At 38.4% G+C, this 18,468-nt stretch overlaps 1 protein-coding gene across 7 annotated transcripts in view; it reads left to right on the top strand.

Moving 5' to 3' along the window:
* The window catches only part of LOC114356989 (LisH and WD40 domain-containing Lis-1), a 34,881-nt gene extending 20,318 nt beyond the window's left edge, over positions 1–14,563 (top strand). For 2 of the 7 annotated variants that reach the window (XM_028310390.1, XM_028310393.1), the window contains exons 3-10: positions 3,405–3,558; positions 5,677–5,823; positions 6,238–6,394; positions 8,826–9,003; positions 10,332–10,467; positions 10,972–11,127; positions 11,752–11,947; positions 12,775–14,563. In XM_028310390.1, coding sequence (XP_028166191.1) covers positions 3,405–3,558; positions 5,677–5,823; positions 6,238–6,394; positions 8,826–9,003; positions 10,332–10,467; positions 10,972–11,127; positions 11,752–11,947; positions 12,775–12,848 — 1,198 coding nt within the window. In that variant the 3' untranslated portion in view covers positions 12,849–14,563. Of the gene's footprint in view, positions 1–3,404; positions 3,559–3,668; positions 3,747–3,849; positions 3,889–4,032; positions 4,131–5,676; positions 5,824–6,237; positions 6,395–8,825; positions 9,004–10,331; positions 10,468–10,971; positions 11,128–11,751; positions 11,948–12,774 lie in introns of those variants that run through there. The other 5 variants (XM_028310392.1, XM_028310391.1, XM_028310396.1 and 2 more) reach the window with 5 other exon arrangements.
* The last annotated feature ends 3,905 nt before the right edge of the window (positions 14,564–18,468 follow it).

The raw sequence follows: 18,468 nt of genomic DNA, 5'->3' as shown, positions 1-18,468 counted from the left end.
AACCAGCTTCTCTGTTGTACGTTTCCGGATCCACCCGTTTACTGAAGTCTATAACCTAATTACTGGTTATTTCCTCAAGATTAATCTGTAATAATTTCCGTTTTATCGGCCCATAGATTAAAAAAACCGCCGTCAAAGTTCGTTTTTCGCGGGATATTACAAAAACTCGGAAATCCTCTGTTATTCTCTGAGAAAAAATGACTGTTTTTTTTTTCTGTAGACGTAACATAGTCTGGTGTCTAATCCCACGACCAGACATGACCGTATTATCAGTATCATGTAGCGTCTAGCGTGGGCTACTATATTTAGTTATCAACATTTCATAATTAGACAAATCGAAAGTTACATAGACGTCCTATAAAACCACGAGTGATATACCCATTTATATTATTTATTATTATTATATTATGACAATTGGTTCCTATTAGGTGAAAAGCTCAGTGATGAAAAATATTGACTTCAATTTGGTCATCTCCGTATCGGCCATTGCTTAGTCTTGTTTTCAAGCTAGTGAAACGTCATGCTGATGCTGATTCTGCAGGCCTAGGATGCGCGCCGCGATAATCACGCCATTTTATCGATTTTCCCATACATTTTAACGTCGATAAGAGTATATCACGGCGCGCATCCTAGCCCGACTGGACTTGATTATCTTTATCCTAAGATCAACTAAGATGCATCTCTTCTTCTGTTTAGTAAAAACTTACAAATCTCTACTCTAGCATTTGTTCAAATAATTTTACTTATCACCATCTAGAAAATTAATTAATAAAAGATTTATTGGTTTAAAAAATTGACCTTTTAACCATAATTATTACTTAACACGAGTAACACTTGTTTGAGCCTAATGCGATGATGATGTCACCAAATACTTGTATGACGCGGGATGTGTCATTCTATTTATATTCGACAGTTACAGGTTTGAACATAAAAAACTGTAAGCTCGCCATTTCTTGGGTGTGGACTTTACATCCTAGTTCTATTATGTAATACCTTTCAGTATTATAAATCACCTTCCATACTCTCATACTTATCATCTACCCTTTGTGGTAGAAGAAAGACCAAAAACTTGACACTCAATTTATATTTTTTAATTTATAGTTTCCTAAAATAAGTTGTCTTAAAAACTTTTACAGCTGTTATGCTGCAGCGGATGTCTACTAAACAGACACTTGCGTGGGTGTGTGTCACGTAAACAAATAATGTTTTTTTGTTTTGTTTCTAAATTTGATACTCACCGTCTGAGTAAAACTATTATCTTCTGATAACCATTGCCCTTCTCCTTCAATTAAGCTAGTTAAGTATGACAAAACAGCGCGGGCAATTTAGTCATCCACTTATAGATAACCATACATTCTACACCGACTAGACTAGGAAGTACTGTTTAAGTTCGCAGAAGGAATTTCCTCGTTGATTGCCATGTGAGTAGGGTTACCATTCGTCCGGATTATTCCGGTCTTGTCTCTACTTTTAACTTCCGTTTATGATGTAGCTTTTATAATCAATCAAAATTTGAATTGGTTGGGAACTACTTGCCCAAGTTTATCTAAATATTGTTTAAATAATTTCCTAATTTCTTCCATTATTATTCAGACTTTCTGCTTGATGGTCACTCTACGTGCCACGTGCTTACACGCCGCGCTAATTGCGGATGGCACATCAATGCGCAAGGGCGGCTTATCGAATTGGGACAAGTTCGATGGCTTCTGGTGGTGTACGCATATCATAGCATTAGGTAGAAGTCCTTCCATGCATGTAAATCAGAACTGACGGTTAAAAGAAATAAAATTATACTATAAAGTATGAATTTCGTGTCATGTCACAACAATATTAAATGCTCAGACTGAAAATTAGGTATTACTTAATATTATTTCTTGTAGAAATATGTTATGCAGTCAATTGCCAATTCAATAACAAACCTTGGATTGAATCGAGAGCGGTCGGTTCATATCTCTCGTCGCTTATCATGAAACCGTCGATCTGTTTATGTGTAACCTGTAGTTAAATACTTTTTGTTTTGTAACTGTTAGTGATCCGCTTTTCAATGACAACTGAGTATGTATTTATTTTTTATGATGCCTGCCAGTATTACTTTCACCGCTTATTGGCATATCTCACCGGCTGCCGGCATTAATTAAATACAACTCTGTCAATACCAGAATATACTAGTTTGAATTAGTAGTAGTATAGTATAGTAAGTATTCAACAATTAAGAAAATCTGCGGTCGAACTCTATATGTATAAAAAACAAACCATTCATTTAGTTTAACGATAATATAATCGCTTAACTCAGACATAACATTAGCCGTAGTATTTAACCTTCTACAAAAGCCTGCTGAATTTTAAAACACTGAATAGCTTCCTCTTCCCCTATAATAGCCGAGCTGATTCATGATGTTTTTAATTTAGTTTCGTTAATTTAGTTCATTGTGTCGTGTCAACGATTTTCAAAACAAAATTGTTTCTGAGAATCTGTTGATATGGGGCACTTTTTTGTTATCTCTAATCCGAACCACACATGTCTTGGCTTACGTTACCATTTTTTTGACACGTTCCAGGATCCTTTTGCCCTTGAACTCATGAGTCTGCAATGTGTGTTTTTGCGTTGTCTCAAAATAGCATCGAGTTTTACAATAATTTGGAACTTTAATATTTCTACCGATGTAGGTATTCCTTATAACACAAATCATTGTATTGAGTACATAATTCGTATTTGGACAGTGTAATCGGTGTTAGATCCATTATTTATAAAATTCAAAGCATGTTGCGAACAGACCAGACTGTTGTTGAAATGCGATTATGAATGTAGACGTGGTTGTTTCTCAATCGATGAAAGATAAATCTGTCTAGCAATCCTTTCTTCGACCGGAATATTTAAAATATTCAACATCTTGATTAATAAAACACCAGCGTCTTGTTTTATGAATACGAATACATAAGATTGTTTTGATATTCTTTGTGTGCAATCAAATATTATGGCTGCAGTTCCTATTAAACTAGATACAGCTTTTTGTATCGAGAATCGAGAGTTATTGTATTTTGAAAAAGATTAAATTATAGGTCTTACATAATTCAACTAATCTAGAATGAAAACTTATTTTGGGTGACCAAATAGTTACTGTGAAGTAACTGAACTCTGAAAGAGCGTGTTTGATAATTTGTTAATCGTAGAATATTTGTCCCCATTATCTTAATGTGTTTCGGGACGTTTTCTTTGAAAGACCTAAATCTAGTACAAGCCAGTATGTGATTGGCAAATAACGCTTCCTACACTTCAAAAGAGATATCTATACGAGTAGGATATACCTGCTTGTGTTATCTTTTTTCACCGCGTTCTCACAGTATCATCAATTACAAAATTGCTGGTAATTGATCGAGTCTCACGGTGTTACTTATTGTTGCAGGAACAAAGCGATCGCCGACTATCTAGGCAGCAATGGCTACACGGACGCGCTGGAAGCGTTCAAGAAGGAAGCCGACATGTCCGGCGAGATGGACCGCAAGTTCGGCGGCCTCCTCGAGAAGAAGTGGACTTCAGTTATAAGGCTTCAAAAGAAAGTGAGTTCTATCTGTATGATTACTTTAGGTTGCTTTTGGATTAGAGGCTATCCAGAACGTTGATTCAACCGATAACACAAGTGCTGGAAGCGTTCACGAAGGAAGCCGACATGTCCGGCGAGATGGACCGCAAGTTCGGCGGCCTCCTCGAGAAGAAGTGGACTTCAGTTATTAGGCTTCAAAAGAAAGTGAGTCCTATCTGTATGATTACTTTAGGTTGCTTCTGGTTGGATTAGTTAGAGGCTATCCAGGACGTTGCTTCAACCGATAACACAAGTGCTGGAAGCGTTCAAGAAGGAAGCCGACATGTCCGGCGAGATGGACCGCAAGTTCGGCGGCCTCCTCGAGAAGAAGTGGACTTCAGTTATTAGGCCTTAAAAGAAAGTGAGTCCTATCTGTATGATTACTTTAGGTTGCTTTTGGTTGGATTAGTTAGAGGCTATCCAGGACGTTGCTTCAACTGATAACACAAAATTGCTGGAAGCGTTCAAAAAGGAAGCCGCGAGATAGACCGCAAGTTCGGCGGCCTCCTCGAGAAGAAGTGGACTTCAGTTATTAGGCTTCAAAAGAAAGTAAGATCTATTGATATCATCGCTTTAGGCTATTTCTAGATCAGGGGCTATTTAGGTCGTTCTTCAATCGATAGCATGAACGCGTTGTAGGCGTATACTTATTAATTGTAGAATAGATCAAAAGCCTCGCATGTGAAGTACAAAAGATATTGAGGACTTCAGGGATTACACTCCAAAAGGACCACGTTGCTTTGTTTTCATCATTACAAAAACAATCTTAGATCAGATGCTATCATGACAGGTAGACTCCTTCTATTTTGTCATTGCCATTGTATGTTAATCGCCACCTAGACTTAATACAATATTACTCTGCATTTATAATTTTATTAAAATCGATTTCCAAATAACCACCAGACTCAAATCGAACTGTAACTAATTTCAATGCAAGCATACTTATCTATCAGATACAAGTTCATAATTTACAGTTTTATTAAGGCTCGCAGGCCAGTAAGTACACATAAGGTGTTTATGTGCAAATATTCGGTCATTTTATTACATTTACCTTCTACTTGATGTCAACATTCAGTTTGTTAATACTATTATGTAAAACTTACAATATTTAATTAAACTTTTTACAAAACGGTGCATTACTTAATATTTTTGTATGCTGTTGCAAAGTACAGTTATCTTCATTGGAGCATTTGCGGAAGTAAGTCGTTCCGATTTGTGTAACTCTTTCCATAATTGACGGCACCGATAATTATTTAATTGAATTTCAATGTAAAATATGATTAACGATGTCTACTCTATCGGTTCACATAACATTCCTCGCTTCATGTGAAACTGCGCTTACATAAATAATCATTAACACATGAACGTGACGATGCCCTGGCCGTGGTCGTAATCCGTGAGATCGGGTCGCGCTCGGGCTATCTTCAATTGCTGCAGCCCAATTATCGCCTAATCTTCGCGAATGGATTTATCTTTGTCGTATTGTATGCGGTGTAAAGGTTTAATGACATCTCGACACGGTTCTCTGTGGGAAAATAGATCTGATCGATCTGGCCGTGGACATTTCTAGGTCAGCAACGATTTTCCTACCCCGCCGCGCCAGCCGGTCGATGCAGTCGCGTGTTGCTCGTATATCACTTTGACACGATTTATTCAACGACTATCTCTCCGGGAATGCGAAACAAAACAAATAAAGTCCAAGGTGATGGTAATTGGTACGCTCCGCTCGCTGCGTCTTTGAACCTTGCTCTACTAATAGACGTCTATAAATTTATCTCGGGATTGTCTATTTACCTGATACGCCTTTCTAAAATATCTACATATTTTGTAATTGAATGTAAATATTGAACTATGCGTGCGAACAACGACTCACGATTCCGCCAGATTACCTTTAATACGGTTACAAATCGTGCTGCATGTTAGACAAGCAATTTTTACCTCTAAATTTAAGTAACTACAAAAAATAACGAGCTTGTTAAAATAAACAATCGTTACTGTATTTGCGATGATACAATTGGTTTATTCAAAGTTTCTTTGATTATAATTTTAAGTGGTTTATTGTATTGCAACTGTAATAATATTGTTGTGATTCCAGGTGATGGAACTAGAGTCCAAACTGTCAGAGGCACAGAAGGAGTTCATTGAAGGAGCGCCGACTCGCGGCAAGCGCACGCCGGCCGAGTGGATCCCGCGTCCGCCGGAGAAGTTCTGTCTCACTGGACATAGGGCCACCATTACCAAGGTAACTAGGCTCCGATTGTAGACCATAGTACTTAGCTTACTAAAAATACTACCTTCATCATCCATTGGGCCTGCGGTTGCTCCATTACCGCCTGCGTTGTCCATTAAAGGAGCATAGCAAGTTCAAAATTTTCCTCTTTTTTGGTCAGGACAAGCCTATTATTAGGACTGAATTAATTAAGATTCTTATTGCTTATTCAGGCAACAGACAAAATAGTTTAGGTTGCACAACTTTGTCTGTTGCCTGTATAAGCAAAAAACTTGCTTTGTAGTTGTTCTCTTTTCAAATTGATAGTTGATATCTTCAACTAATTCACCCTAAATTTTTTTCCTGAAGTAGAGAAATATCTCCGCATAGTTGAACGAATGGTTCAGAATCGCCAATGAAATACTAACTTGTACTTTTATTATCCAGGTAATATTCCACCCCGTGTTCAGTTTGATGGTCTCCTCAAGTGAGGACGCAACCATCAAAGTGTGGGAGTTTGAGAGCGGCGAGTACGAACGAACCCTGAAGGGTCACACCGACTCCGTTCAGGACATCGCCTTCGACCACCACGGAAAACTACTGGGTAAGAAAAGTACCAGTTTCTTTACTCTATAAGACTCCCCGCAGAGTACAGACTTTTAGTTGGCTGATAATCGGCCGATTTTTCATACAAATTAGAAGAATCGGCCGATATCAAATCGGTGTAAAGTGCGCAATTTTATACATCTCCATACTGACAGCCCGACGCAACTATCGGCCAAATAAAGTAGGTGGTCTGCGCCCAGATCAAGGGTCAAAAGGTTGACAAAACAACCTTATTCCAATTATAAAATAAAGATTGACCGCACACGGAGTATATTTTCCACCCGTGATGTTGTTTTGATTTGACGGATTGCCTACCTAAGTCGGTAATCTAAACACTTTCTACAGTCAGCGTCAAATACACACACCGGCAGATTTAGCGGAACGCAAAAAAAAGTATGAAAATAAGGAAAATTACTACTGATCTATGAAATATTTATTATACAAAATAAAGAGATAATTAAAATAAAATAAAATAACATATATTTTTTAAATATTTAGTCGTTTTTATTTAATAAAAAATCATCGAAACGAAATTTCAATTTTTCAGTTTTGAACNCCTCTAAATCTGCCGGTGTGTGTAGTTCGTGACACCCAAAGTAGCCAATAAGTTCGCAACGCGTCTTTGTTACAATAATTCGAACAAAGACGCGTTGCGAACTTATTGGCTAATTAAAACAACATCACGGATAGAAGATATACTCCGTGTGCGGTCAAATTTTATATGCTAGAAGACGTTAGCCTGTTGTGTTTTGTTCCGCGCTGTGTCGCCTGCATTTTAACATACCCCACCCATACTCAGAATACAACAGAAAGAAGCTCCATTGTAGATAATGTAAATAAACCTACTGTGTATGTTTCAATAAGGATATAAGCTCATCATTTTCCATATTAGAGGGGCTACTAACTACCCATTATTTTCATTAACAATGTAAGCCGTACTGGAATCTGTATCACAATGATAACATAAATTAAACTCACAATGCGTATTGTATTTGCTTGGCAATTATTTTTGCGAATCATCTTTGAATTTTCGCACTCGCACTGGAATGGAAATCGAGATTCGATAAACGGGTGTGATTTTTCGATGAAAGTTCCGCACCATTAGAATGGGCAAGTCAATCGATTTCGAAAATGACATCCATTGAGGAGAGCTAGGTATTGCTACTGAAACTCGCCTTTCTTTACTTACTCATCTTTTGAACGCCATACGGGACTTTTCGCACTGCAGCAACTCCTGTGTAACCAGGATCTACACCTTGACCGCCATATTTTTCCTGGGGAAAAGTTAAATTAATTCCATAGTTATCACTTGTATGAATTTAAAAAAAAACTTCAGATATATGCTCTGATGACTACACTAGCTTAAAGTGACAGAGTGACTACGACAGAACATCAAGCTAAATACTGTGCCATCTAAAACAGTTGTAATAAAAGCGAGTTTACAAAAAAAAAATTGTCTGATGTGCTATCGACTGTGCTCATAGAGATATAGAGAAATGCCAACTAATGCGCTGAGTTCGATACTCAATCAAAACATGTGCTCATTATCCATTGCGGTATCAGTACTCAACGTTCGAATAATCTTTAGTACTACGCAAGCAATGTAAACTGTTTACATTATGACGTCGCTGCTGTCATCATTGCTGTCACGAGCTATGTGTTCTGTTTTTGAACCTATTGCTGCGACACCTGCCCCTCCCCCTTGTAACATCTCCCTTCAGTTTCTGTGATCTGTGACTGTGATTATAGCTTAGTAGAGATGAGACGTATTTACTAGAACAGATCCACACACTAGGTATTTTACAGTACTAGGCGGCACCTATTCCAATTTTTTAAATATTTGATCCACCTAATATTTTATAAATTACACGATTTCCGACCCTACCGTCAAAGTAATAGAGGTTATTATTGCATAATCCGTAGTCGTGTATTATGCGCACCTAGTATTTCTCGCTAAGCTTATGTGCGAACGTAGAGATTCACTCCGTCTCTGTCTGACCTAACAAATTTGAGCGGGACGAAGCAAACGTAGTCAAACCATATTCATGTAAATAAGAAAAAATATGTAAATATTTTTATGAAATTGATATCTTTTAAATACGCCAAGCCAACTTTTAAGTTGACAGTCCTAAGCCTGTTGAAGTATGAAGGGAGGAACTATTATTCAATTTCAAATTGCATTATTCATACTACGGTTGTATCTTTTCAAAGAAAATTGTATTTTAAAGTCATATTACGTGGATTAGTCCGCACTAGTCGCGTCAAGTATGCTAAATTACTACGTACTAGGTGGAACAGGTATTTGGATCGAGTATTAATAAATACTAGGAATAGGTGCACCTAGTATCAAATTTACCTAGTATAACCCATCTCTATAGCTTAGACTGATAGATTAATCACTAACCGTGTCAACCTTATTTCCTCCGCAGTGTCATGCAGCGCTGACATGTCGATCAAGCTGTGGGACTTCAACCAGACGTTTGAGTGTGTGAAGACCATGCACGGGCACGACCACAACGTGTCGTCCGTCGCATTCTCGCCGAGCGGCGACATCGTCTACTCGGCCAGCCGTGATAAAACTATCAAGGCTTGGGAAGTGGCTACCGGGTGAGCATTACATTATTATACAGTTCGTGAGGCGTAAGTTGAACTTTTTGTGTCAGTGATCACAAAAACAAAAATGTTTGTGTAGAAAAACTAAACACAAATATTATTAAACAAATACTTATCTTTTGACAATTTCACACAGCGAAACGAAATACATACTAAGAATTAAACACGTCACGCTGCTACCAGTAGGTACAAGAGGTGAATTGTGACAGATGCGCGTCGGACTTGCGCCACGGACCGATTGCCAAAAAGCAATAATATAAACTATCCATCCAACACTATCCATGTCCACTCACACGAATGCAAAGCTCAGCTTAGTATCTTGTACTGTATCTTTTATAATTATGGCTTTTATAGGATAGCACGTTAAGACTACACCTCCAATCAATTTGCATTTTGAGATATTATGTTATAATTTAATTGTGCAATGCGTTGTGGACGCCTATAGGCAAGCATTACTTTGAGACTTGAATTGCGTTGATTGAACGTCACAGTAATTTAAACATTGGCAGTAAAGTCGCACGCATGCCACACTCAAGTCTTTTAAAGACTTTTATGTTCGTGCAGAAATGTGCTGCGTAAAATTTACGGCCAACATTGGTACCGAAATAATAGCTGCGTTTCTGTTTCTTAATTAAGATATCATCTGCCACACCAGTAATTAATATGTTCTATTAATCTACACCTCGATTACTCGTGGTAAAAATCCAAAACTTGTTGCTAGTTGTTACTATATCGTAATTCGTATATAACTTTTTGCTATCGGATATTGCCCAATGACATTTGAAAACGTTGCTTCACAAAAAGTAACTAGTATGTCCAGGATGTTGTTGACACCAACAGTCAATCGACAAGGTACTTTTTATTAAATCTAACGTCTAACGTTAGTCTCCCGTGAAAAAAAAAACAAGCTATGACGTCATTAATTAGCGAGTATGGTTGACAATTTTATTGAATATCAAAGTTATGTAGTAAAAAATTCATTCTCACCTTGAAAAATCCCGGATTGAAAGTATTCGGGAAAGACAATCTGGGTTTTTGGAGCATTGAAGTATTTTTTTGAAAAAGTGGTCGTGGAATTGTTGGTTAATGGTTAACCCGTTTATCCCTTAGGCCCAGAACAGACGGTGAAACGCAACTGCAACGAAACTGCAACTGCTAGTTACTTTTGAGTTGCATCTAAGTTTCTGCCATAGCGTCCGTTGAAAGAGCACACATGACGCGACCAGTTTGAAACTTTCAGTTTCATTCATCAGAAAGTTTCGTTGCAGTTGCGTTTCACCGTCTGTTATGGGCCTTATACTTACGATCTTTTTCCGTTTCAGATACTGCATCAAGACGTACAAGGGACACCGCGAGTGGGTGCGCATGGTGCGCGTGTCGCCGGACGGCGCGCTGCTCGCGTCCTGCTCCAACGACCAGACCGTGCGCATATGGAATGCCGACACCAACGAGTGCAAAGTGAGTCTTATCACCAGTGCATATAGCTGACTTTTGAACGAGCCTTCCGCGCATTAAGCATTTCAATATCAGAGTGCAAAGTTACTTTTTTGAACGAGACTTCTGCGTATATCCATTCTTAAATCAAAGAGTGCAAAGTATCTTATCGCCAGCTCATATAGCTGACTTTTGAACGAGACTTCGAATAGACGGCGCATAGGGTGTGGCCGCCACAATATACGGTCAGCACTCATTCCTGTAAACCGTATTTGTCGAGTGCATATTTTGTACAAGTCTCTTGCGATATTGTTATCCAGTGACAGTTCATAGTTTTTAATTTATAATCTGCAAGGTTCGAATTAATAATACCTACCTAATAACTCAATATGACAATAAACATAACATCATCTTACGAGTTGGACTTCTTTCATGGTCCTTCGAGCCGGACTTTTTCACGGTCCTTCGAGCCAGATTTTTTCCATCGTCCTTTATAAATGTGTTATTACAATTTCCTTTATCCCTTAGATGGAATTACGAGAACACGAGCACGTGGTGGAGTGCGTGGCGTGGGCCCCGGAGGCGGCGGCGGCGGCCATCAACGAGGCGGCCGGCGGGGACAACCGGCGCGCCAACCACGCCGGGCCTTTCCTCGCTAGCGGCTCGCGCGATAAGTCTGTCAAGGCGAGTACTCTACTTTTAACTAAATACGGTAACGTCTTATCTAGTTGTAAGGAGCTATTTTCTATGACAACCCTTTACCCTTTACGTTGTAGAGCAACGGGGCAACATGTACAATAACATTGGTACTACATAAATAGTAATTGAAATTCGCGTTTCGATTCCCAATGCTATCAGTTCTTGTGATATCCGTGTGATTCACCCACCTATGGAGCCACCTCAATTATTCCCGTGAATAAAGGCGACTAAATGAGAAATATGCAAACATCAGGCAGGAGGGAAGGTCCCTCCCCGTCTTACAAGTGTGCGGAGTTTCGACCGAATCCTCCTTTTTGGCCTTGCTTTTAGTCTTCCTCGTGCATGCATTGGATACTAATCATGGTCTGGTCTGCGAGCACGTAGAATTTTGTCCAATGACCCCAAGCTACCCATCTTTATCGCTCGCGCGTGATTATATTGCTGTCGCGACGTGGCGACGGGCGCCCGCAGTGAGTGTGCGAGCGCGACAGCAACATAATTCCGCGCGAGCGATAAGAACTGGTAGCTTAGAGTCATTGGACAAAATTCTACGTACTCACAGACCGGACTTTACATGGCCTGATGATGAACAATCATGTCCATTTGCAGATCTGGGACGTGAGCACAGGCCAGTGCCTGGCGACGCTGGTGGGGCACGACAACTGGGTGCGCGGCGCGGCGTGGCACCCGGGCGGCCGCTACCTGCTCACCGCCTCCGACGACAAGACGCTGCGCGTGTGGGACGTGGCGCACACGCGCTGCCTCAAGACGCTCTACGCGCACCAGCACTTCGCCACCAGCCTCGGTTAGTACGACAATAGCCCAACACTGTCGGTCTACCCACTAGAGGGATAGGTGGGGCGGCCGCTACCTGCTCACCGCCTCCGACGACAAGACGCTGCGCGTGTGGGACGTGGCGCACACGCGCTGCCTCAAGACGCTCTACGCGCACCACCACTTCGCCACCAGCCTCGGTTAGTAACTGCTTCGATGACAAGAGCCCAATGGTATGGGTCTACCAACTGGAGGATTAACGCCCGTATTCACAAACATTACTATGAGGTCTCCCAGTGCGCGTGAACGCACAGGGTGACACACGAACCAATCACAGAGCTCTATTCAACACTGTGCGTTCGATTTGCTGATTCACTTAAGCAAGCATCGTTTGTGAATACGGGCGTTAGGACGTGAGCTTGGGTCAATAGGTGACGACGATGAAAATAGTCGATCTACCAACTCGAAGGCTTATGCTCGATGACAATAGTCATTCGGTGTCTGTCTACCAACTCTAGGGTTGTGGACGTGAACATGGGCCAGTGTTGGCAATACCGGTGTTGCCTTTAGACGCTCTACGCATTCTCATCACTTTACCACCGGCCTCCGTCAGTACACGTCGCGGAATGATGCAGACATTCCCCACCACTGGCGAGTGATCGACTAATTTATTTCTGAAGAAACGCACGTTTATTTGTCAAGTCAAATGACAGTTTGTCGCTGGACTATGAGCGAGTGTGACTGACGATCCGCAGCTTAGATAGGTAGAATAAAAGTTGACAGAGTTGGAGCTGGAGAAGTAGGGTTATTTGATACTGATAATCATGAATGAACTGACGTTTTGATGTTTTGTTTCAGATTTCCACAGGAGCTTGCCATACGTGATATCAGGCAGCGTTGATCAAACCGTTAAAGTTTGGGAGTGTCGCTAAAAGCGTTGCCATTTTAGTAACTTAAAACTCACCGATGATATCCTTTATCATTATTTTTTCACATTGATAGCTACAATGAGCTGCAGACTTAATCATTTAAAGTTAGATTGGAGACAGGAATACAATTATTTATAATAATAATAATTCCTCCTTCTACTCATTGTGGTTTACTTTCGTACACTTGACGATGCTATGTCTTTATAAAATGTCCGAAAAATCTGATCCTTCTACAACACGCAACTACTTGAGATACTACGATTTAGATTGTCACATTCCATTATAATAAAATGGCTCTAAGAATATGATTTGTTTGTATATTGTTATAATTATAGTAAGAGTTTTGAAATCTAATTTCTGTAAAGAAATATTGTGATGTAGCATTCGTCATGTACCCGATCGGAACGAAGAAGTGAGGCGTCAATGCTGTGTTATAATTTAATTTTTCACTCTTGTTTTATTTTGTAGTTATTGTTTATTCATAAGCGCGTTTAGATGTAATTTTATTTAGTATAAATAGTAAATGTTTTCATACGTGTTCGATCGAGGAATATTTGTACCATGATTTGTTTAATTGATAATTTAGTTTTATTCAATTTGATACTGATGGTTATTCATGACAACATTTCCGCGGCCATCGCGCGGGTTGCTCGCCAACAGCGCGGATCGGCTCGCGCAGCGCTTACGGATATCATAACGTCACTTTCATTCATAGACTTATTTTAAGTTTTGGAGTTTCAAAACTTTAACTATAAGTTAGAGTGTTGTATTTTAAAAGTTTTTAATTATTATTTATTTCATCTTGTATTCATTATCAGATTAGATCGTTTACGGAGCGTAGAGCATTGAATTGCTAGATTAGTGATTATTATGCAAACTACATTTTACGTAATCACATGATGATTCTAATATGTTGTATTCGTCGAATGAGAATTCACCTAAATTAAAGTGTGTGATATACAATATTAATATTTTAATTTTCTATCTTGTTTGAGGTAGCTAGATTTGAAGTAATACTAATAAATGAAGCCTATTATGTCCAGTAGTTATTATTTATTATGGTATTTTGAAGATTTAGGTTGCCCTGGTATTGTACTAGAACTTAGTGGTAGGTGTAGGGTGGTCAAACTAGAAGCTTTGCCGTGTTAGAGTTACATTACCGTGTACATTGCGTATAACAGCTATCGAGCTAACGCTTCTCGCATGTCATGTCTAGTAAATATTAATAAATGGGTATTAGCACTGCTTATTTTTATTATAAAACGACTGCTGAATGGATGAGACTCGTTATATTTACGCGGCATGGCACTCAATTATAAGATAATATCATCCCGTTACATTCGCTTAATCAATGTAAATTCGTAAATACACGATTATCAAAGAGATTATAGTAGAAAGATGTCGGAATAGAGCGTAGTGGCTACCTCTTTCTGCCACCTTGGAACACCAACTCTGGAAGTAGTCACGGATATAGTGCAATATTGTTTGTAGCGTGATTTTCTGGTGTTCCTTGTGAGACACAGAAAAAGCTTTTTCTCTAACATCTCTATAGTTTAATCTCTTTGACGTTCGACAAACGCATAGAACATAAAGCTTGCAATTTATATTGTATGATTACGTAAGTAAGAACATTTGTATTACAATTAACGAGTAATGTAGGTAAAGCCACTCAATAATATGTTATGCTTACAATAATAAGGGTTTTTAAAATATCTATAACCATTAAAATACAAAATTCTCTTGATAAAATAAAAATATAGTTATTACGTCACTTATATGATAACAAGTCATTATAAGAAAATCAATAGATAATTTTGTTGGCTCATGTAATCCGTTTATTTTGTCAAAATTATATAGATTATTAACTACCATAATTTGGTTTAATGTTTCTGTAAATAAATCAATTAAATATTCTTATTTATTTTACAATTTGCCGCCTTCATTTTTCTTTCATTAGGAACCATCGTCTACAATCCAGAATCCCGTTATGATTAATTTGAAGAAACTGCAGACAATAAACTCTAGTTAGGTTTCGTTTGATTTCTTTCTATGACGTTGTTCGATGCGATAGAGACCCCGACTTGGTGTTGCCAGTAGTAAAGCTTCGACCTATAGGTCGCCTCAACATTCGTTGCGCGACCTCTAACTGATTGCACGCGTTAGTTATAGGTCTAGCGCTTAACTCAGTTTCAGCTTTGTATAGTTCCAAAATACTGGACTGTCTTGTCGATGACATTGACAGTGGGGCGCCACCGTCAATACCGGATCGCTGGTTCTGATTTTTGCTATGTTGGAAACCATACAGGGTGGAAACGATAAGTGATCTCACTCGATTATTTCTAAACTATACAAGAGATCGAAAAACTGGTTACTGATCCTGAAAGTGCTTCACGAGCTCTATCAAACGGTACCAATAACAGGTTAGAGAATAAACAGGATCTATCCGAAAATTCAATGTTTACAGCTTCCATACTAAATGTATGCCAACCACTTAATATTAGAAGTGTATTTTTTTAAACTTTAAATAAACTCGTAAATTGCATTCTTATTTTAAATTATTTATGAAAAACATTAGTTTTAGGCTTTACTTGCTATAAAATTTGCTATAATATTATCAAGAAATGGTTACCATTATCTGTGATCGTACTAAATGTATGAAAGATGGAAACATTGATTTTTTAGATAGATCTAGTTTATTCTGTAACTTAATATTGATACCATTGGATAGAGCTCGTAAAGTACTTTTAGGATCAGTAACCAGTTTTACGATATTTTTTGTAGTTTTTAATATTATGAAGCTGTACCAAATGTATGGAAGCCAGAAACATTGAATTTTCGGATAGATCCAGTTTATTCTTTAACCTATTATTGGTACCGTTTGATAGAGCTCATGAAGCACTTTCAGGACCAGTAACTAGTTTTCTGATATTTTGTATAGTTTAGAAATAATCGAGTGAGATCACTTATCGTTTCCACCCTGTATAGTTGAACGATGGTAGCGCCCCTCTGTCATTGAGTTTGGTGGGACAGTTCAGCGTGGGTCATCTATATGCCCTGTCACGTCATAATATGTCAATGTCACCCCTCCCGTGCCGCTCACACACCTCGGGCACTGACTGAAGTTAAGCGCTAGACCTATAACTAACGCGTTTGTCCGTGTACAATCAGTTATAGGTCGCGCAATAAATGTTGAGGCGAACACTAACTTATCTGATGAAATATTTGAACACATTCAAACTTCAACCACACAACTCGTGCAGATCGCCATCGCCGGCGAATGACAGGTTGCGCGACCCATGACAGTTCACGCGACCTGTCATTACCCTATCACCCTATGATCGCACTGATGGCGATCTGCACGCGTTGGTGTGGTTGAAGCATAAGCTGAGTTGCACCACCTTACTTTGACCGTAGTAACATAAATAATAACGATATCGGCGTTTTTTGTATAGTTTGACAGATTTTTGATGTTTGTCAAAGTTAACAACAACCCAGCCTAAAATGTGTTCTGTGCTAAATGTTAGTCAAACTATTCAAGACGCCAGCGTTGAGAAGACAGCTCAACTCTCGTTGAGCGGCCTATACCCGATATATCGTTGGGATTTGCGGGAGATATAAACAATCGATATAAAATCGAGAAAAGAATAAAACTATCGATAGTTCGACATCCCTATTCCTTGTGATATATCACCACTGAGAACGCGGGCTCAGACAGACTGACTGAACGCTTTTAATAAAGTCCTAGCCAATTACATACCTCCACTACTATCCTACGGCAGCAAGTGGATAGGCACATAAGTATATCTTCATATTGACCGTGTCGTTAATAACCGAAACCCAACAATATTTTCTGGACTACTAACATTGTTGTCTGCGCAGTTTCTTTAGTAGTATGTCACAAAGCGGCGGAGCAGCCTTCGACGGAAAAATATCTCATGGAAAGTGAAGTTGCGTCATTATTTTTTCCATTTGCATTACATTACAGTATCCATCATTTTCCACATTGAGTGCAATAAGTGCTCTGTGATTGAGTGAGTGTAGGAAAATCTGCAGAACGCAAGCAAGAATGGGACAAATCATGGGGACTACCAGAATAGGTACATGTTTTCACGAGGAGAGGTCTTTTATTCCTCTTTTAAATACAAATAACACTAGAACTACGTTTTTTTCTAACTAGCTTTATCCAGCGATGCGCTACTGCGGTGCTCTCTGCTGCGGTGCAGTAGTTGTCCCTCCTACTGCAAAAACGATAAAGTAGGTATAGCCTGACCAGGAACATAAAAACCCTGGCATAGTGGCGCGTCAATTGCATTTGATAGTGCAACACTGAGTACAGTCGTAGGTACCTGTGTTAAATTAATAGGCTAACTTTATGTATCAGGATTCAGGATTACGGGCTAATTTGATATTTTCATAAATTAACGAAAAAATATTATTATAGGTAACCTGATTTAAATAAATTAAATGAAACCATCAATCGAGCTAGTAGAATTTGAGTATTTCTCAAAAAAAATGTACATTTTGAAAAAAAAAAGTGTGCTTTGAAACAGTTCAAAAGTTTTATATTTATAAATCATCACACAAAAAAAACACACACACAATTTTGAAGGATGAATATTAATCTTTAAGATAACGAAGAATTATAGCTATAATCCTACTTATTACCAAATATTTAGATATTTTAAAAATAGTCCTTTTTTACCTTTCATACAAAAATCTGTTTGCCACCCTAGCTTTTTCATGTGTTTTTGTTTCATAAAATGCGATACGTAACTAAATTATTGTAAATTTCTTTGTATTATCGTTCTACAGTAATCGCAGTTTCTGTATCAAATTGATTTTCTATGGGGTGTCATAATGAATTGGCAATTTAAAGCAAAAAAACAAAATGAGTCGCTCTCATTTACTATTTCGTTATTTACTCTTTAGTTACGATTTATTTCTACTTTCCCATGGTTTCTGAACAATTCCGTATTTATTTTACACGGACAACAATAGCTGCACTCTGAATGGCTGTTGGCCTGACGTCTCCGCCATAACATCTATCGCGAAAATTAGTGAAAACGTGTGTGTTTTGTGGGATTACTTTTTCGTAACAGGCAGTAAAATCAGCGATTTTATATAATTTATTTTATTATTCATCAATAATCAAATTCAGAACTTGAATATTCAACTGCAATGTCTGCTCATGAACGCTTCAAACTCGGTACTTCTTTCCCAATCCCATAAAATTCAACACTTAGGCCCGGTTTTTTGATTCGTAGTTAAAATAACCAATAGTCAAATTTGACAGATGTCAAATGACAAGTGGTTAAATATCAGAAAAAAATGTTTTTCGAACAATGGTTAGCTTGACTTTTAGTACATTTTTAAACTATTCGTTAACATTTTGTTAATATTTAACCATTAGTAGCAAAATTTAACAATTAGTTATTTTAACTATGAATCAAAAAACTGGGCCTTAGAAAGTGAAAAAATTTTAAAATAGGTAGTTGAAACAAACCACAGCTAATTTTCATAGTGGACTGTACTATACGATAAACATGTCAGTCAATTTGACAACCTTTGTCGGAAACATTATTCAATGAAAATATTGTCCAAACCCTTAGTATTTCTCTTCGAC

This window comes from Ostrinia furnacalis, unplaced genomic scaffold (assembly GCF_004193835.3).
Source record: "Ostrinia furnacalis isolate ACB-3 unplaced genomic scaffold, ASM419383v2 OfSCF3015, whole genome shotgun sequence".
Classification (NCBI taxonomy): domain Eukaryota; kingdom Metazoa; phylum Arthropoda; class Insecta; order Lepidoptera; family Crambidae; genus Ostrinia; species Ostrinia furnacalis.
Note: the sequence above shows the minus strand (reverse complement) of the source record. Positions and strands in the feature narration are given on the sequence as shown.